Source organism: Lineus longissimus, chromosome 3, assembly GCF_910592395.1.
Source record: "Lineus longissimus chromosome 3, tnLinLong1.2, whole genome shotgun sequence".
NCBI classification, from domain to species: domain Eukaryota; kingdom Metazoa; phylum Nemertea; class Pilidiophora; order Heteronemertea; family Lineidae; genus Lineus; species Lineus longissimus.
This window is the reverse complement of record NC_088310.1, coordinates 19246137-19267962: the sequence shown is the minus strand read 5'-3', so window position 1 is coordinate 19267962 and position 21826 is coordinate 19246137. Positions and strand designations below refer to the sequence as shown.

Sequence of the window (21826 nt, the reverse complement as noted above, 5' to 3'; positions counted from 1 at the left end):
CTTGCAAAGGCCTCTAAATCTGCGTTGGAGTGCGTTTGAATGACCCCTGTCAATCAATAATAAGTACGTATACACGGATAGACGATTGAGCGAGCCAACGCGAAGGCCTTGCAAAGGCCTCCAAATCTGCGTTGAATGAAGTGCGGTTGAATGACCCCTGTCAATCAATAATAAGTACGTAATTGAGCGAGCCAACGCGAATGGATGGCTATGAGGTTACTGGTCCATTCAAGTGCGAACAAACTCTCAACAACTGTTCTGTCGTTATCTCCCCGTCGCTGTAATCGTCCCATGCCTTAAAGATACGTCTTTGAAGCGCAACGTACTTCTTTCGCTGTATTCTGCGCAACTTACCCTCAGAAACCAGCCGTACCTGAAGATGCGCAATTTGCGCTTCTGAATTCAAGAGGTTGATCAACTGGTAGAAAGGGAGTCCGCTGCGTCCTCCGGCCCGTCCGTTTATCGCGTTATGCCACCCCTCGACGTCATTGTTCGTCCGTATGGGTGACATGTACACGCTCCAAGAAGTTTCATTCCAGTTCGGATTATCGAACCACGTATTCTCGATGTACGTCACCAATTGCGACAGAGGCTGCGAGGTTGCCCTTGTTTTCATTACATCGAAAATCTCGCGTATCCTGTCTGCGGGAAGGAATGGTAGGGCCATTAACTTCTTTATGTCGTCGTGGGCATTTCTATCGTTCGCGTAGGCCGTTTGCAAGCCGAGTTCTTGGACTTTCCGCCAAATTGCTTGGGTCCAGTGGAACAGACATCCTGTGATGTTGATGCCTGGAAATACTCGGCGGAAAGCCCCCCACATGGCACTTTCAAAGCCATAACGATGTTATCGACGCGAACCTCTCCGACAATCTCCTTCAACCTTTGCAAGATTGCTTTATAATCGCGCTTCTTTCGGCCGGACATCAATGCAAACGCGAGGGGCAACTGTTTAGTGTCTTCCCCACTCTTGACGAAGGCGTTAATAGAGAAAAGCTGTTTGAAGGGCGACCGGCAAAGTTTAAACGTGGCATCAGCGTACCAGGTCTTTGCTTTACTCAGGAGGTGGATTTGTTCATCTGTTGCGAAGATGAAATGCCGGCGATCTCGGACATTGATGTCAGCTTTAAAAAAATTTTCAGCGACGCGGTCCTCTTGGAGCTCAAATTCCAAGTCTGTGGGATCTTGCGGGCGATTCTTCTGGCGAAAGCGATTAGTTGCTCTGGTTAAGCAGCTCATTTTCGGTAGCGAAGGACATGGGCCTGAGTTCACGTGCTCAAGAAGGACTTCAGTCACAATAGCGGATGCTGACTTGTACACGTTTTCAGCGGCTTTTTCTTTCATGGACGCGGTTATCTTGGAGACGACTGCTGCACCTGGTTGTGCTTGATGGTTATGCGCATTTCTCCCGACAATAAATTGGTCCCCCTTCTGTGTCACCATAGCGCGACACGGATTATGCTTCGGCCGGATCGTGCATTGCCAATCAGTTGTAATATTGTTATTACGACGGCGCATAACGTTGTACGTGTAACCGTGGCTGTCAATCAATTTGTTTCTTGACCGTTTAGTCCCGACGTCAACGATTTGAAACGTCAATAGTGACTCCACCCATATAGCGAAACGACCTACGATGTAGCGATATGACCTACATCCATGTCGCGAAACGACTCCACCCATGTAGCGAAACGCCCTCCATGTAACGAAACGACCGTACCCATCATGTAGCGAAACGACTCCACCCATGTAGCGAAACGACCTACCATGTAACGAAACGACCGCCACATGTAGCGAAACGACTGGTAGCGAACTGGCAATGTAGCGAAACGACAGTAAACCGTTAAAAAAACACTGTCGTCAAGAGCAGAATGTGTCTGGCATGTAGGTCTCAAATATTGTCCAGGCTGTCCCTGTTTGTGACAAGGGCAATGAAATTAGGTTTCATGAAGGAACAAGGTGATCAGTTGGCAAAACGGGCTCGGATTACAACAATGATGATGCCTCAGGCACATCCGATAAGCAACAAGGTCCTCCTGTGTAGCAACCTTTGGACACCTCTGAACAAGACAGATTCCTCCGACAATCCCATATTCCTGTTTATCAAAATACCCTAGAGTCCGGACATTCCACATCATGACGTGTTTCTCCAAATCTCCCTGAATAACTCTCAATAAATAAGACAAGACAATATAATTTACTTAGAAAAATTCTCATATTTTTTCTTCAATTTTGATTACTTACAAATGTCCCTCTCCACTTACATAAAATAACATGCATTCAAATTAATATTGGAACATCATGAGACACAATACACAAGACGGTTGTAACAAAATCACATGTAAGAAAACACAGCCTTCATATAAAGCTAGTAACAGATAACTTAAATGACATGACATTCAAGAAAAATTCATCTCGCAAAAAATTGGCTGAATACTCATGCATTAGGTAGTTTATTTTGAACAAAATGGACGTGTGGATTCAGTCAATTTAGGATGACATGAAGTAATAATAAAGTTTTGCTGCTTAAAGTCTCGGTCAAAAGTAAGTGGTCAGTGTCTTTTCATCATCTGTGAAGAATGGTTGGTTAATTCCCTCTGCTTCATTCACAATGTAAAGGTGCCATCTAATAACCTTACTAAAGGGACTTTCCTTGTAAATAGATTTGAAACAACAATCTAAGGATTTCACTTGGTATGCCGAAAAAATTGTGAGCATTTACTTCTGATAAAGACTGTATATGCCGAGTGAAACTCGGCCAAAACACATCAAAGGCTGACCAACCTGTAATATTATTTCTTATCCCGCCCAATTTCTTTAATGCGATCCTGTGTCAGACATTTTCAACCAAATTTTGTTCGTATTGCTCATGGAGTATGCAATAGTAAGGATCAGGCTTACCTAGAACCAATAAATACAACATACTCGATGCACCAAAATACTGGCCATTCACAATTTATCCACTAGGGATAAATTCATTTGTGGGGAAGATTACTGGGTTTAATATGAAATTGTTACCTATCAGAGCAAAAAAAGAATAATAAAGCTACGCTTCAGTTATGCAGTAGAAACTCTCTATTAAGAACACTCTAGGGACTGACTAGTGCTGTCCTTGATAGAGAGGTGTCCTGATTAGAGAGGTCAAATTAGATGGAAACCATCAAATAGGACCAAAACTTGTGTTCTTAATAGAGCGGTGTCCGCTAAGGGAGGTTCTACTGTAGTTGTGTACATCTCATAACCCTTCAAATTGTCCATATATTCATCGACAGAGATCAATGTGAGGGAATGTGCTTACGGAAGCCACAGCATGCTCAGCTAAAAGGCAACCCATTCAAATTACAACCTTCTAGATTAAGCCAAACATTGACCATAACTTAAATTCAGAAGGGCCTAAAGCTCCTCAGGAGCCTCGTTTCCAAATAGGCCTACAACTGTCCTGAGATTTTCCCTGAAGTGTTTGAGTACAGGTGCTGCCCATGTGCTACTTCATGTAATGAGCAATATTTCCTTTGATTGTTCTATTTGTCTTGCATACTCTGAGCACAGGATGTGCTCGGCTCATAGTATCACTAGCCAGACTCGACAATGATACGACTGCACAATGATTTTGGATTTCTTGGCCAAATTTTACAAGCCATATCAAGAGTCTGTGTAGCCCTGGGTTTTCACCATATCAAAGTTAGTGTGGCTAATATGTAGTACGAACCCTGGCCATGTAAGATTGAAGCAAAGCAGCAAACAAGGACAATTAAGCTCTTTTTCTAAGATACATTTGAACACACCTATAATCGAGACCATCGGGTGGAGCTTGAATTCTACACCAAACCTTCCACCGGAACAGCGCAGCGCGCCTCAGATTAGCCCTACATTTTAGCTCAACCCTCCTGGTCTCAATTTAAGTGCAAAGACTCGCCAGTGTGGTGTTAATTCCTTAAACTGCTCACTGCGTTTTAAAACTTAATTTCAACTGTGTTATAAAAGGGATTCTTTTAGTTGTATGTTTCTCAACCATTTCAGTATGCAACAAAATTGTGAACGTGTCAAGTCATTGAATGAAAAACTATAAGAATGGTCAGTCAGTCTTTCAAGTGTTTTGGACAACATTTCATACTTTGAAATATGTTTTTGGAAGGCACGATTTTACAAACAGTACAGGACTGTATTACCCTTTTGATTTTCTTTATAACTGTGGGAATTTTTTTGCAATGAAAATGAAGGACTTTGCTTTAAAAGCAGCAATAATGAACAATTCAGGTATCCTGTCAGAAACTTAAAATTACATACAATTAAGATATTTAAAATGACACTCTGCTATGGATTGCAGTGTGATAGTTACAATTATAGCCTTGGTCAAAGCACTTTACCAGACTATCACTTGCACATCTCCAAATCTCAAATGCTCCACCAAAATGAGAGAATTACCGCATAAACACTAATTATCACATGTAATTAGCAACTAATCGGGAGCAAGCTAATTAGCAAGAGACCATCACATCTTAATTCCATAGAAATTACAGATGTGACATAACATGAAGAATAAATAATAAATATAGCATTAAAGATGCAATAAATTAATATCGAGAAGCTTAACTTTGTTAAATCTTACTGATCTATATGTATATTGGTGATCACTCGGACTAACTCTGGAGTATGTCGATTTCTCTCATTTTTAGTGAAGCATATCGAGATAAGGAAATACACTGATATGTTTATGACTTGACAGAATGCCTCAACTGCTCAAACCCCTAAACGAATAGATTTGTTTTGAAGAGATCAAAAGTGTTAGTTCTTGATACAGGAATTCTAATGCATGTTCCATTCTAACTTTCTAGCAATGTTAAGTCTATTGCGGTACATAAACTATTGGCTGTTTTCCAACTAAAAGAAATCAAACCGAATTTGGATTCTCGTTCCATGAGGCAAAACTAAGTTAATTTTTTGCTTGATTATTCACTATGCCAGTTAATAAGAGGGAGAAATACTGTCAAGCAAGTCAGGAGCCACACAACCTTTGAGCTGGTTATCGGAGTCTCAATGACTTCATGAGAGAACTACACCATCGCCATCTTCAGGGCAAAGTAGGAACTGAAAAGACCAGTCTTTCCATAAAGTCTTTTCAGCTACCTACCTTGCCCTGAAGATGGCGATGGCGTAGTTCTTTTATGAAGTCCATGAAAGAACTACGCCATCGCCATCTTCAGGGCAAGGTAAGAACTGAAACGACCAAACCACTGAATAACAAAATAAGCTGTTCCTGGAACTTTTATGGGGGTCAGAGGGTGTTGGAAAAGGGGGTCATTTTGGTCATTTTTGGTCATTTTCAACCAAAAAATTAAAATGTAGTAAAGGAGTGTAGCTAACATAACTCTACTGATTCAAGAAGACCTTGTCTTGGAGAAGTTACTGCAAAAGACCTTATGCAGCCATCTCTAATACTTTTTTTTTCTGAGGGTCTGAAAAGCGAGTATTGGGGGCTGAAACACCGGTGCTGAAGGTGTTAAGAGACGAGTAGGGGGCACCACAGAAGTTGCGATGGCTACTTTCTTTAAAATAGAGGTAAAAATGTACTTCAAGTTACTGTCAGCAGTAATTTACACTTGATACTGATTGTTTCTGAGTCGGCTGGGGCGGAGGCTAAATGGATACATGTACGTTGGTAGAATGTTTGTGGACATTTTTCTGATGCAACTTAGACTGGATCTCTGAAGCTCAAAATTCTTCACAGCTGGCAGTAACTCATGATACATTTTTGTACAATGAATGGGACTTCTTTGATATTGAGAAGAAATAACTCGGGGGAAAAAAATTAACAAAGAAAATAAACTTTTGACATTACTGTATGTACAGGAAAGAAACAAATCTATGGGGGATAATAAACCAAGCAACATCCCAAGGGGTGCTGGCATGCGGCAACGGTCCACTTAATAAGTTATGAATTTGTCAATAAATTTATACACCACCTATTTAAGGGCGAACAGGAGAAATACTAGTTTCTGAGGAAATACTAAGATTTCAAATGAAATCAGCATTTCGTTTGTGATTTCAGTATCCAATGTAGTGTATGACGACCGGCATATACACATTTTTCTAATCATGCAAATCCCCTGTGTACTACTAAACTGGCGTAGGCAAGCAAAACCAGTAGATCACATGTTAATACATGGTTAAAAGAGGATCAAAGCAACCTATTGCACTATCTGTAAATTGTCATAAAATTTTTCGCAACTTTTAATAATCAAATTTGGTGCAGGAATTCCTGATATCATCTGCCCTTTGAAAAACACGACCAAAAATCTTTCCGCACACAACATTTTTCATTGATATTGCACAAATTTTCTGAACAGTATCTTCCCACTGGAGAAATGTTTACATGCATGTTTTAAAATGTATTGGAAGAGGGTTTGAAATGTTCCACTTTCAGATGACAACAAAAGGAATTATGATAAAAAGATTCATCAAATGTGACATTCCTCCAAAAACATTTCATCTAAATTTCACATGAGTACAGGAAAGGATTTCTCAGCAATAGTTGTTATGGCTCCTGACCGGTTTTACAGTACTTATTCAACATTTTCAACTGATTCAGTTGAAATTGAAGAACAGTCACTGTAAAATCGGCCAGGAGCCATCACAACTTTCAAAGTGGCTGCTAACCACTAATTTTCCAGTACTGTATATTTCAATGACATTTCTGAGATTCAATTCAAAGTACATGCAGGGTAACGAGAAATGGTTTTGATATCGGAGAAAACATACTTGTGACACCAGGTTATGTAGAGAGGAGAGACCAGCAAAGTGACATGATATTTCGGTCGACAAAACTCAGATCAACACAATACTTTAGAGTACGGCAGTTTAAACTACCTTAGTAATGTACACATATAGTTATCATACAAGTGTCAACCACTATAACTTAAAAACTAAAAGTATTTACTGTTTACCATTTCATTTTGTACAAACGACAAATACATTTCCATTATAGCAAGAAATCCTTGAACAATCTGCGATAAAAACGTTGATCATTTCATGAACTTGTAAATCCTCAAAGGAAGGTTTTGTTGATAGTATCATTTTCATTCAGCTCATGTATTTACAAGAAGAGTACATTTGGTGGGCCGCAAGTGCAGTTGGAGATTCCCTGCAGACGACAGGTCAATTTGTCATTGTTTTGTCGATGGTCGCGAATCAACTTTTGAGATAATGTAGTTTAGAATTTATCATTTATGCAACAAGTAGGACACTTTTTACCAGGACGTGTTGTCTATGATGTTTTAAGACCACGAAGGGCTGCAGTGTATCGAATGGACTCAGTTTGACTCATTTTAGAGTCAAAGGTCAGTGGTCGTGTCAAGACCTCGGGGGCCGTGAAAGACTCTCACACAGTTTTTGATATTCCCACTTGTCCGCTTGCCCCAGATAAAATTTTCATGCAGGTAAGTTAACACTTCAATAAAACTGAAGCCCTGTGGGCAAGTAGAAACTCTTCAGTTTCAATATTTAACCTATTGCAGGGCAACTGTACCTCCAATTGTATAACAGACGACCAGAAATTTTAGAGCTTGCCACCATCTGGCAACCACATGGAGATTTCTCCAAGAACAGGGTTTGTATAGTGCAGGGAATCTGCAGCACACTTGGAGCCAAAGGTCCAGGATAACAATAGTTTTGATATGTTTACTCTCAAGAAGTATGTACACCGAGAAGGGTTGGATAGCAAGACCAAGGAAGATGACCCATGAGATTGGCTGACGGCAAATCCTCACCGTAATGATATCACTCTAAAGGTCAACGCCGTTTGTTAAAAATTCAAAATTTGTAAATGAAATTTCTAATTTCTAATTGCGTAAATGTGTACTGAATATAAATTCCAACACAGCCATTGTACAGACAGATGTACAAATACTATATATACCGACTATACAGTAAGGTTGCACACATGATAACTGCACTGTGGCATTATCAATAACTGCATTTCTATTTTCCTGGACCAGCAGTAATTACGAACGGCGTATCCTTTAAGCAGTAGAAACCTTACAGCGAGATCTGCCAGCCATTGGAAGTAGATGCGTTATAGGTCCAGTGACAGTAAAGTAAAAGAACAGGCCATGAATTTACGCCCTTTATCAGCCAGAAAAGTTTCATCATTAAACGTGTTCCTGTTTGCTGATTTGCGATGAAAAAACAGTTAATTTTCATGAATGCATGTTTCTAGGATGCGGTCTCATGTTGGTTTTAATAACAACTGCCTCTTTCGCTTCATATGAATATAGGTAAACCAGATACCTAACTATCTGTAACTGTAATGCTCCTCACAGGAGCATAGCCCATGACAAACGCCTAATCAAAACAGGGAGATCAACAGTCGTGCAAATGGCAGTGTTGATGTCAAATACTGATGAAAGCGGAACACACCAGTATGGTCGTCAAATCATTGTTCCGCTAATCCAAATCAGTCTCTGGTACTACATAGAGGTTTACTGCTTGGCAGGGATGTGATGATTCTATGAGCACAAAACACTGACAAATCTTTCCAGTGAAAATGTTATCTTTTGAAATGCCCTTAATACTCTGCCTCGAAAACGTTTCTTTTTGGTTCGATTTCCAGAATTCAAGGTTCTAGAGAGTTGAGGCGTTGACCTTTCCATTCCTGTTGTCAAATTAACCCCTTTTTACGAGGTGAAAAACCAGAAATCCTTCAAAAATTGGAAATATCACATCCCTGAATTTCAAGGACGATAATACTCCCACAGACCACTGACAAACATCTGTACAAAACCCTGATGACCAATAGAACAATCGCTGTTACAAAGAGAAACCACGGAGACACTTTTGATCATGATTTTTAGACTTGAACGTCAATGATTATATAGATACATGACTTTGTGCTAGCAATGTCGAGAAGGAATTCAATGCCAGCAGCTTGAAGCACCTGGAGCTGCTAAACTTCCAATAAATACACCATTCATTCACTCCCATTAGAATTCCAATCATTTGCCTTCCAATTCCCCATCATAGTTAACAACCTAGCTAACAGCCATACACTGAACGACGACTAAACAGTTTATACAGACCACTGTCAAGTCCAAAGGAGGATTATGGGGTTGCATCACTTCTGGGTTCAACGTGTACATCACTCATGTACATGTGATGTACTCACTTTACCCAGAATGACAATCCTTTGCAATCCTCCCTGGTCAAGTCCTGAACACCTCATCCAAATAATGGAAGCACTAGACTCTCTGCCCGTTAAAACTACACTATAACTGCCAACAACTCGAGAGAATGATGAAACCCACCAAATTGGGTAGTAAGTCGTAAGGCGTGGTCTTGAGCAATCTTTTACAACATATAATTATGTTAATTTTGGTCCAATTCCCAAATTATGACATGATTAGGCTCATAAACACCACATCTAAGTATTCGATAAGCCCATTTGGCAAAAAATAATTCAAACTGCAATTTAAACTTTAAGGAAATTTTGTGAAGACCTCAACACAAAAGATGGGAATTGTATCAAAAATTAGCTTTTAAACTAAGCTATATCAACATGTGGGTAACGCCATATGCCCCAAATTCTACTTACACCTCATTCTGGTGTGATGGGTCACTTATTTCCTCACAACACCCAAATCAAAGCGAAAACAAGTTTGTCAGAACTGGCCACTTTTGGAAGAACATTTGTTTTTTGTACTGCGAAAACTTTTCAAGGTCACGCTCTCGAGTTGTAGACAAGTTTAAACATTACCTCTGTTATTCATTTGTCACGTTTCATAACCATATGTGGTATACCGAGTAGCATGAGGGCAGGTTCCAATCTCGCAAACAGCCTTATGCAAGGTTGACACTGGCCACTGACGACACTGGCAGTCACTGACCTACACTTTTACCAGACAATGTCCCGCAAGGCTGACTCCACATTCGGGATTGGATGGCTGACAAATGTCATAGCAGAGACAAGTTATTGCACCTTTGGCAGATCTCAATAGCACAGAACTATATCAGATTGCACCCTCCATTTGAGAACATCAGCAGTAGTATCGGCAACTCTTTTTGGCTGTGGATTTATCACCAATATTGGAACATCACTGGGCAGTGGCACACTGACTATAAGATCATGAAGAGATGATGAATTTTTCAATTTGACCAGCAAAAGACTACCGTTACCAACAATAAATCTATGGTCGGAATTTGAGCAATTCCATTTGTATCACACCAATTTCGAAGATACATGTAGTTAGAAAAATTGTTCAGACAAAGTTTTTGCTCAACTGGATTCTTTTTCTGGTCAATCATTCATCACTGCCAAATCTAGCGTCAGTAAAGCCCAGCAATATACCAGTGTTGGAGAACATCGCCACCATATACCAGTAACCTTTCCATCTCCTAGCAGTCTGGCAACATTAGAAAATTCCGGTGTGGACAATGTCGTAACAATATACCAGTAATCTTTCCCAAGCAGTCCTGCACCATGAGAACATCCTCGGTTCAAACACACATTTGACTCCCTCTTCAGTGCTTTTTCTAGACAAGCAGACGTCCCATTTTTGGTTTGATTTACGGCGTTATCCACCACTGGAATCTGGCCAAACATGTCACAATGAATTCAGGCACTTTATAATTTGATCACCCAAAACGCGACAAAAAGATTGCCTTCAACTCTTTGACCACCGCTAGACAAGTTCGACACAGCGTGCCGTCATGATCTTGAACTGGCTATAGATATGCTACAGCACCATAAACAGCAGGCATGCACCCATCACGGTGCACTCTCCTCAGATCAAAGCTCGCCCAAGTCAGAAAAGGACATTTTCCTCCCATCCTTCTCATTGCCAACTAAAGGTTCCGTGGAGTCGTCACTCTGTCCATCCACGTCGATATCGAGTAAGGTTTTGAAATGAGTAAGATGAGGTGGGGTGCTGCCCGGGGATGCACGGGACCGTGCAGACATAAACGATAAGTCATCGCCAGTAATACCGCTATCGGAAGTGGTAGGCGTTGGTAGACCTTTCTGATTTGGCGAGTTTGAAGATTGTTTTACAGTGTGGCTAGGAGAAGAGTATTTTAGAATTCCACCCTGTGTCCTAGGCCGCGCTGCGAGTGGGTGGATGTCTAACGTGCCTGGTCGCTCAGGGTGTTCCCTGTAATCACCGCCACTCTGCTGCCTCCTCGGTGGAGGTGGTGGGCACTGGATTCCAGGACTAGGTAACCGATAGTCTGGGCCTCCCTGGTAGTCCCTGGACCCGTATTCATGTGAAGGATTAGATGAGGTAGAACAATTAGACGATGTGCGTTGGTGAGTAGGTGCAAGGACAGGCCGAGAAATACTGTCTTCAAATTTAACAAACTGTCTCTGCGGAGTTGTTTTTGGCGTTGTCCGTGGTGTTTCAAACACAGAACTACTATCTGACACTTGTCTCTGATAATCAGGAGTAGCGGAGAACATAATGAGAGAATCGTCTGTGTCTGAAGATTTCCGAGGCGACGGGCTGGGACTTGAGCTGAACCCGTCGCCAGTACTTAAAGTAGTCTCCGTAAACCGTAAAGGTTGGTCAAAGTTCACCGTTGGTCGGTGACGGTTTTGAATACCGTGATATGTGTGGTGGCCTGATGAACCTGAATACTGATAATACTGGTAGCTTGATTCTGGCTCAATAAAGGCGTCTCTGACTGCGGCAAGGTACGCATCCCGCCGCTGCCCGATGAAAGCGTCTTTGTTCTTTTTAACATTACCCGGTTCCTCCTCTGCCGTATGCAAGCGCGGATGTATTGCTGTAGTGTTCGATAAACGGATGTCAAACCCAGCTGCCACTGATGCTAATATCACCGTCATGTTATACAAGACGGTGTCGCTGCGTTTCTTGACTGTAAATCGTTTGAGGCTGCCCGTATCACTGGCGGTGGCGCTAGTGGATCCTGAGGCCGATGCAGAGGCAGACGCCGCAGCCGACGTACCGTTGTAGCAGGGAATGTTAGCTGGTGGAGCGGTGAGTTTTGTTTCTCCGAGAGTTTCAGGCCATTCGTCTTCATCGTAATCTGAAGAGAGATGAAAAATACAATTAGTTGGCAAAAAACCCCTGATAACATGAGGAACTGAGGAACATTTAACACCATGATATATTCCAAATACTGCAGTTTTAAATCATTTTTGACTAATAACGAAAATTATCACTTTACACCAAATACAGAAGAAAGAGATGATCCTTTTATCAAGGAGTAGGGCAGCAGCAATGACTACTTGTTTGGGAATTATGTGTGCCAGCACTGTGACTTTATCCTTTCTCTAGAAGATGTAACCCTTTTAAATGATGACACGTTTTAAATTCAGCAAAGACGCTTTTATGCATAAGTTTTGTGCGCAAAAGTTCCAGTAATTTAATTGAGGAACAGGAGTATTATAGTACCGTTTACTTCTGAAATAATTTTCAAGATCATTGGACATTTTGACAACAGTTATCAACTAAAATGTACGAAGCGGGTTGTGTAATCTTACAAGCAAATTAGTATAGCCCAGTTGCAAGCGCATCTCATTTTCATGGAGACAACTACACCTTGATGAGAGAAGCCCATTCATAGCAAAGGGGAGTTATCAGATTGGATAGGCAGGGACTTTCATTCAAATTTCAAGACCTCGACAAGAAGCCGAGTTGTTCTGTTCGACGAACCTACGAACCTTCCATCACCATGTTTAGTGTGTGCCTTGTATGTGTCAACATGACCAAATTTCTACGCTGCTCGGTTTCAGGCCATGGTCAAAAGTCAAATAAGAGTGGTGCAAGGCATTCATGCTGTTAGCACTCTTTCTTCACTTTTATGGACCGAAACAGTCGAGAAAGTTGGACGGACGGATTGTGCTTAAAGCGATGCAAGTGAATGAACCAAAACAAGCATCATACCAAATTATGTTTTCTAAAATTAAAATGTGTATGATATGATGTCGTCAGACTATGATAAAGTACTTTCAGGATAAAGTTGGATGTGCCAATGAAAATTAAAATTCCCATGCAATATCCTCTACTAATGGTAGTCAACAAGTGTCATAGCTAGCTAGAAAACTCACTAAAAATTTCGGAGCGGTGTTTTTTAGGCATTCTTTTTATTTTTAAGTTTCTGTTAGATTTTAGAAATAATCACCCCTACAGAAGTTAACTACACTAGCTTCAATCAAGTGGGTCTATAATCTAAGAAATTAATGACAGATTCCTGCCCGGACGACATAGACAGATAGAGTGGTTTAGTATGCATGCCTAGTAGATATACTAAAACTGATTACATCTGTACACTATGAAGTGTCGAAAATAGTTGGTTGAAAAAATATCTGCTGGAAGAGAATTAATTGGCCAGGCAAGCATGAGCCTATGAAGAATTGGCTGAATCGAAATCAACAGGCACAGGGACTTGGTAGAGAGCCACATGAGCAACTTGAGGCTACAGAAGTACCGGCGTGTTAGCTGGCTATGGCCTTTATCAATTGTAATGGGGTTGAAATGATCCCACTGATGACGATTATGGTTGTGGACAGATTGTCATTTTGGACATGCTCCTGCAAAATTGATAACATTAGTGTTGTTCGTTGTGAGATAGGCACAAGTCAGATGCACAGCCATAAGTTGTGAAAAGCCGGTGGAATACTACCAGATCCCTGCCTCAACAGATTTGGGTTTCCGGGAACGAGTCATGAAGTCACAGTATCAACCAATCAGAAATCTTCTTACATAATTCACCTCAAGTTGCCTGTTTATTTTCATAACTCCTTCCCTTGTGAAAAAAAAAGTCACAAGTCATTCGAAAATGCGATAACACAGCAAGTTTGCCTCATTCCGAGCAACAAATCATAAGGACGTGGGAAATTCAATGTATACAGAAGCCTGAAATTTGTAATTGAATCAATATAAGAATGACATAACATACTGGGTGTTGGCAGGACATAGTGCACATTCACCGCCATGAACAAATCCAGAAAGTAATAGGACTGTTTGACTTTCAGTTTTTTGGACATATGGCAACCCAGAGATGCCTCTTTAGTGTTAAAGCAGAGATATCCACAATGAACAAAGTCTATGCAATGACATGATTCGGGTATCCATTTCAGACGTCATCCACGTCCTTGACCCAGCTTGAAGCTTCTTTCGTCTTGAGATTTTTTAGGGTAACAATGGTTGTTTCTGGATGTGCTCACGACGCAATGCTCTGTAAGACATACTTATACTTAGTCCTCGGGGAGTCCATTGTAATTTGAATCTTAATGCAGCTTCAAAATACACACAAGAAAAAATCATCTCATCTACATGCTGAATTTCATTGCGGTTTAATGACCGGCAGCCATTTTGGAGTTTTCTCACAAAAAGACAGAATTTCGAGAAGCGAGGAAACCATGCTTTGGCACTACCCTTGCGTGTGTAATAGTATGGTCTTCACTATTAGGCAAAGCTCGGATACACTTCAACGATTTCTACCAGTAATTTTACGCAAATGCACTACCTACAAGCCAGAAGGTCAAAAAAGGGAGCATGTACTCCCTGAAACCCTAGAATTGAACTTTTTTCATTGATTTAGAAAAGGGAATATAATGATGCATGAGCTACCTTTATGGTGGATGGGTATAGACTATATTTCAAGTGGAAGTTTCACACAAGTGCCGACGAAAAAGAATATCAAGTTGATATCTTTTTGTTTATTTGAGACTATAACATGCTACAAATCAACTAATCACCACCCATTATCTCCTAAGGGGCCATACTTTAGGTACATACCACAGCAAATCTGAAATCTGTGCGTACGTACTTAAAGTATGAACCCTAATCTTATCCTTCCGAGGGAAACATGACAGGCGGCGGACCTCACACCTCATTTGGCAGGCTGAGGAGAGTATTGGGAACTTCATACAGCCCCGAGGTGTCTAGCATAACAACGACACAAGAAAGAGCAAATCAACAGAGCTGTGCCAAGTGCGCCTTCAAGCCAAGAGTGCATCGAAAATGTGTAGAGTTTTCAATGGAATTTACTTGAAATTCTGCAATGATGATGAAGGAAACTCCAAGAAGAATAGTGCCTTTTTGCCTGTGCATGACATGCACGAACCAGTGAAAAACAGAACACATCACATCATAAAGTTCAATCCTTTGATACGGAGGCAAACCTTTTTAACAACGCATCACAAAACATCAAAACCCAACACATGCAAGATCACTCAAACAGACTTTAATTGGTGTGATGAAAAATTGTGATTTCTGTGTTTTTGGGTTGACGATTTCAAAATTGCATTGAAAAATATCTCAGAAAATTGATGCTAAATGCAGCAAAATACTGTAATAGTGGTGCATAAAGGTAAAACTTAAGTGTCATAAAAGCTCTCGTAACAAAGTACACTAAGTCATCAGACAGAAGGCACTTGCCCTCACGTCATTTTTTGGGGGATATGTCCGTGGAGGTCAACACTTGTCCAACAGGCAAAACTGAATGATTTTGACAAAGTGACTGAGATACATGTAACATGCAGTTAGAACTGGACAATTGGAATATTTCGTCAATCCAAACACAGGGTCTCAGATTGACATTTTACAAGACACGTTATTCCACTAACCACCCCAGAGTGTTATCATCATTAGTGCTATTCTTTAATACACAAATTGAAACAGAGGAAGGCATATGTACAAGGTCAAACAACACAGTGACCACGTATTCTCCAAGTCTCCAACACTTAACAATCACAGTGCAAGACCAACAAGCCAACAGGACAACTTTCCTCATCTTATTTCAAATTCAAAAGATGTTGGCAGACGCGAGGTCACAATCTTGAACTCCAGAATCAGAACCAAATTGAGTAATGTTCCAAAACAGGTAACACAATGAATTCTAAGACCCAATGCCCGATTGATTACAGACCATGCTGGAGATATTAAAATTCTGAACTCTAGACATGACCCAGGAAGTCCAGAGGTTCGAAATTCAGAGATACAAGAAGACTTCGAACCTGTATTTGCCACATTAAGCCAGATTTATCGTGTCTATTGTTACTGGAAACATATACCCCTGGATAGTACCATAGTTAATCGATCGGGCATGTCACTACCCAATACCACCAACAGCTTCACTCCTAACAACAATTGAAAACAGTGGTCACAACTCAGAAGTGATACAGCAGTCACGACAAAGACTCAGACAAAACAACTCAAACTCTGCATTGCTAATTCGAAGTTGAGGTGCTAGCCGGGACTCACCAGTTAGTTGACTTAAAATCCTCCTATTTATGTCAGCTATTGTAAAGGTGATAAAAATACCTATCGTGAATGTTAGCTTTTGATAGATTTGATTGTTTGGGTTAGTTGCTGGTCCTAAAATCAAAGAAATTCGTTGTCCTTGGATTTGGAAGAAATGCTTTTGAGTTTCACGTCAGAACACCAGGTTGGATTTTACTCAGCATAGCATAAATGGCGTGCACTCGACTGACTAATAATTTGATTTCAAATGGTTATGACCTGACTAACAGCAAAAGGCCACAAAATAGGCAATAACGATTAAGATGAGATACCAATTTTACAAATAAACAAGGTAAGTGTTCTCTTTTGCAGTCAAAAGAGGCTATTGCTGTGAAACATTAAGCCAAGGCCAGAAGTCAACTTCAAGCCCCTTATTCTATTGCTCTGCTCGAATATTTCGGACAATGAATTTCTCGGAAGGTGATAATTTCAGGACCAGTCAGATATTGTGATGCTCTCGTGATTGAAGCCAGACGTTCCCAATGGATGCATTACTTACACTCGGTGTCAGTTTCATAGTCGGGATCTGTTCAAACCAAAATACCACTGTTGTATTGTCCACCACAAGGCAATAATAGAGAGGGTGCGCACCTTTCTGGCCCCCACTCTGACCTCATCTTCATTCTTCAAGCTGAAGTCCAAGTGGGGAGCGATAAAGGATGCACAACCTTTTTGACAGAGCGGTGGAATGCCTACTGTTTAAAACCATTACAATACGATGCACCCCAGATGGTAGGCATTGCACCCCCAATCCTTGCTCTGAGATTCACAATAATGAAAATATATCAAAATTACACAATTTTGTTCAAGGAGTTTTTATACCCCTCTTTACAGCACTGCCTTTCTCACATATAGTTACCGACTTTAAACAGAATTATTTCCTCTATAAAGACTTTTTCTGCACATACAATCCAACAACATTGGCAAATTAATAGTGATCAGCAGGCCCTATATTCTGCCAACACAAGCTACACATACATCAGTGGCAATGGCAGTATGAGAAATCACAATCATAGCAATTTTTCTCGGTCTATGTATTCCCTTCTATTTTCAATGTTTCTAATTAGGACTAACATCTGGAACTATTTCATTATTCTCTATCTTCTTCTTGTATAAGGCCATCCCTAACATCATAGCTAGATTCAAGATTCAGAGCAGCAAGATTCAACACACACAGGTTGCTCCAAAAAAACGTTTCAATCTAGATGGTCACAATTTCAGACAACTCACAGACGTATCTGTACGCATTGGAAATTAAAGAAATTTTCTCATCTGTTACCATCTTATACTAACCTAATTCCTGGAGAGCTCCTATGTTGGAATGTCCTCCTAAATGCCGCAGAGATTTCTCAAGATTTGGTGCACTTTTGGACCAGCGTCCCTCACCAAACATCCACGACTGGCGGTGATGCCGGTCCTTCTGTACCGTACTTGGACCCCAGGTTTTACCCTTAACACCACCGACTGGATCTAAAAGGGAAGTTAGAAAATGTTACGACTGAAACCAATTTGCTCTTGTTTTCACTTTAACAAAGCTGTCCTCCAAACTGGATCTACCAAGACTCAACAGTACTGGGGCAGTACGATTGATCTCACTCAAATGACGTCAAACCACATTACATGTACATCTCTAAACAGCCCAAATAATCTTATGGAGCACAGTGGCGTTCTAGTTTGGAGCGTGGTGTACTGGTTAAAGTGTTCGACTCTCAATCCAAGGGATGTTGGTTCCAACCCAAGTCATGTTGTCATTATGTTGATTGAACACATTCCTGGCTTTGGAGAAGATGGGTTCGCCTTCCTGCCCAGCCTGGCACTTATAAACCATGACACTGTACTTGGCATCGCATATCAATCGCAGGCCAGAAAGCTCTACTGGTGACTCTAAGATGAGCATATCTCACTTGGTCAGTGCTGGTGCCCCAGTAGAGTCCTAAAGTGCAGCACAAACGAGCGATTTAAATGGAAAGACTCCGACACTGACAGTTTGACTCACAGGTCAGTAATCTGCGATGACCACAACAAACGAGCGATCATTGTCGCATGCGATTTATATCACAGGTCACAGCGATTTCAATCCTCATTCACGGGGAGCCTAAGGCGCACCAAGACTATCCACTTACATGCAATAGCTCTGAGACGAGGATATGCAGGAGAGGCGGGTGGACTATCAGGACTAGATGGGAGGTGGGTGCCACCTTTAGCAGCATATGGAGCAGTCTCTTGTTGAACAGTGATATTATGACGGAAATCTGAAGCACAAGCAAAGAGAACATCATTAATAATGATAAATGGTAGAAATCCTCTGCAAAGAAACTTAACTTGCTCATATTTATCCAGGCGATTCGTCAAGCCACCGTATTTATATCCCACGGACCGACTCAGTTCGAATTCAGGCTTTGTAACTGATGACATCTCATCTTCAACATGGCGGTTTCTCATGGACTTCAAAAGAGCAGAAAAACTCTTCTGTATCAGGGATGATCCGGGCCAGGATAAAAGGCTAAATGCAGCAAGTAATAGTAACCTAGAATTGACCTTATTAGTATGTAGACTTTGAAACTGATCTTCAACCCCCTTTGCGGAACTATTCTAAGCAGACCGGTGTCAATGTTCTACAGAAGTAGAACTGATCAAGTTAAAAGGCCAAAGGGCCTACCCAAGTGAGTGACAGTCACCAACAACTCTCCCAATTCCAATGCTGACTTTGAAAGTGATAGTTCAAATCTTCTTTACTGTGACAATTCACCTCATTCCTGAGCAGTCTTCAAAACGAGGCTAATAAATGATCCATTATAGACATTTTTGAAATAATGCCCATTACCTGATGGCTCGCTTATACTCTTGCCGCCAGATTTAAGCAGTTTTAACCGGCTTTTCTTAAATTTTCCCTTCCGTTTTTTTGGTGTCGGTTTACTCATTATCTGCTGCAGAATCATGATATTGAGCTCGCGTTCTAACAGATCGATCTCCCTCTCGGCAAGTTCCTGCTCGCGCTGTTTCAGGACTTCTTCCTGGAGTTTTTGTTGAAGTGCTGCCTTGGTTAATTCTTCTTCTCTTGACCGCAGTTCCTGAAGAACAGAGGTAACGATTTGACAAAACTTCTAAAGCGCTTCGTAACTACACATTTTTGTTGCAGCGACTAGCAACGATAATCAATGAGACAAAAATCTTGTGTTTGCAGGGGTTGCTGTAGTGACCTGCGACAAGAATTGGTGATTCCCGGTCTAACCTGCAGCAGAGATATTTTAAAATCTCGATCCACCACATGAAGACAAATCTATTTCACTATTTGATACATGGTGGTCCTCCTAGTTTTTGTGTACCAATACATTTTCAATTCCATCCTCGAAGATCAAAGACACTTTCACAGGAAAGAAAAGAACATTTTGAACACATAACAAATTCCATCATCGGGAACTGCTCACCTTTTCTTTTGACCTGAGTTCATCAAACATCTGCTGGATTTCCAACTTCCAATCCTCTTGCATAGTATGAAATGAGTCCTGGGGCGTGTCCACAAACGACGACACCGCAATCTCTTCGAGGATATCCATGATATCTCGAAACGTCGGTCGTTCGTGTGGCTCGGGGTCCCAACAATCTGAAGGATATTATCGATCATATTTTCAGGAACGATTGAAGTCAGGGCGATGATGATGAATTTGAGCGACAGGTAAAGAACTTGAGAGGGGTACCGTTTTAAAATCCCTTGAAAACTTTCTACATTTTCATTTGAGGCTTTACGACTAAAATCAAATTTTCTATGACTTTTTTGGAGCTCCCTGTAGAAGAATTACCAACTTACTTTCTAGAATCCTAGCAAAGGGGGTTGGACAGGTGGTAGGAATAGGCAGTGTTAGTTTGTTGACGCCGACACCATAAGCTACCGCTAAAGCATCGATACCCTTGTAAGGCGTCTCTCCCGTGAGCAGTTCCCATAATACTACACCATAACTGAAAAAAAAACAACGGAAAAAGGCATTTTAGAAAAATTTTAATGAAAACATAATTGGAGTAAGGGTGAAAATGGTGAAACTATTTTACCTCATTCAATGGCCCACGAACTTCAGCAGAGCTGGGCATCCACCAGCTGTAGTGTGAAAGTCTGGTTCCCTTACAGGGGTTTACCACTAACCGGTTTTACAGCGGTTTATAGACCTACTTCATGTCCAACATATCTTGATAATTCAAGCACACCGACATGAATCTTGCCAGGACTGTTTTAACTCAACAAAAGAATTAGACTTTGAGATCCCATGCCAACCAGTCTGAACCAGGGATCTGCCATGTCACTTAGTCAGCACTAGTTGTTCTATTAAGTTAAAACCGAACAGACCGTTAACCGCAGAATCCAGCACTCCTGGCCTTACATGCGATCCTCCCCGTTTAACTAGCCTGACACCCGTCTGAGCCAGAAGGCACCGATACTCCGGCTCCAATACACACAGATAAACGGTAATCTGCAGCCCATTAGCCAACACACAGCCCGACTTCCGCCAGAGTTACATCCAGATCAATAGCAGTATTAGCATAAATTCGCAACAAAATATGAGAAAATGGAATTTTTTCCAAAAATCCTGACAGCGCAAATCAGGGTTTTTTAAAGAATGCTGTGTGAATTTAACATCGGAAAGGCTGAGACTGAGAGTGTTCATGCTTATAGCTCAAGACGATACATGAGGTGACATCTTAAAATGCGGGGGGCGTAGTTTTAACCCGTTCATTAACATCATATAGCCTCCGATATTGAAATGAACTACTGGTTGTGATTAACTGATTATGAGTACAACCAAGGTGCTAGAATCACAGACCGCAATCTATGTCTCATTTGCACTTGTTGAGAAAAATTCAACAAAGATAACACTTCGTCGATTCTGAGGATGACCAACAAATCTGGTTACTGCACACTAGTGACACCTATGATTAAGATAGCAGACGCACATTTACTACTATTCATGTACAGCTATTGTACGGAGTGTACATTTGTGTTGTACTTGCTTTGTACATTACATCTGTCAAGAGTACGATTAATGAGCATGTGTGTGTATGGAAGGACCACGTACCACAAATCGCTACATCGAGAAAGGCCAGGGGCAGGAAGGCAGGGATGGTCACGGATTAGCCTCACAAGACTTGTGGATGCAACAAGGCCCAGGTTAAAAGACTAAGCTAATTTTGGCGATTCCATTAGGCTGCTGCCAGCAGAGGCTCTACTCCATCATGAATTTATGTTATAATCTAGATTGATGAGGACATTAGAATTGGCTGTGTTGGCAATACTGCTGCATTTGCCAAAACAAGCCGCAAATACAATAAGGCAGAGGCGATGTATATGTGCATTGAATACGAGTGGTTCTGGCTCATCCAAGCTCTTCCAATATCACATTCACCAAATGAAAAATAATCATTTACCAAATGGAAAATCATTTATATTTTTGTTCAACGTCAGAGACTGCATGCCTCCTGAGGATTGCCTCTAAAAGCTAGAGTGGAACGCTCCTTTTGTCGAACCTCTCCATTAAAGATAATGCATGTGGTCTCAAGTTGGTCGTTTCCGTTGTATTCAACCT

General features: G+C 41.1%; 1 protein-coding gene across 3 annotated transcripts in view; it reads right to left on the bottom strand.

The window, feature by feature from the left end:
• Positions 1-2190: 2190 nt before the first annotated feature.
• The window catches only part of LOC135484119 (mitogen-activated protein kinase kinase kinase 10-like), a 43554-nt gene continuing 23918 nt past the window's right edge, over positions 2191-21826 (bottom strand). Inside the window, exons 3-9 of one of the 3 annotated variants that reach the window (XM_064765260.1) lie at positions 20062-20210; positions 19682-19857; positions 19078-19324; positions 18377-18505; positions 17547-17723; positions 16753-16779; positions 2191-12030 (exon numbers count right to left, since the gene is read on the bottom strand). In XM_064765260.1, the coding sequence (XP_064621330.1) occupies positions 10775-12030; positions 16753-16779; positions 17547-17723; positions 18377-18505; positions 19078-19324; positions 19682-19857; positions 20062-20210 (2161 nt within the window). In that variant the 3' untranslated portion in view covers positions 2191-10774. Of the gene's footprint in view, positions 12031-16214; positions 16251-16752; positions 16780-17546; positions 17724-18376; positions 18506-19077; positions 19325-19681; positions 19858-20061; positions 20211-21826 lie in introns of all 3 variants that reach the window. The other 2 variants (XM_064765259.1, XM_064765261.1) reach the window with 2 other exon arrangements.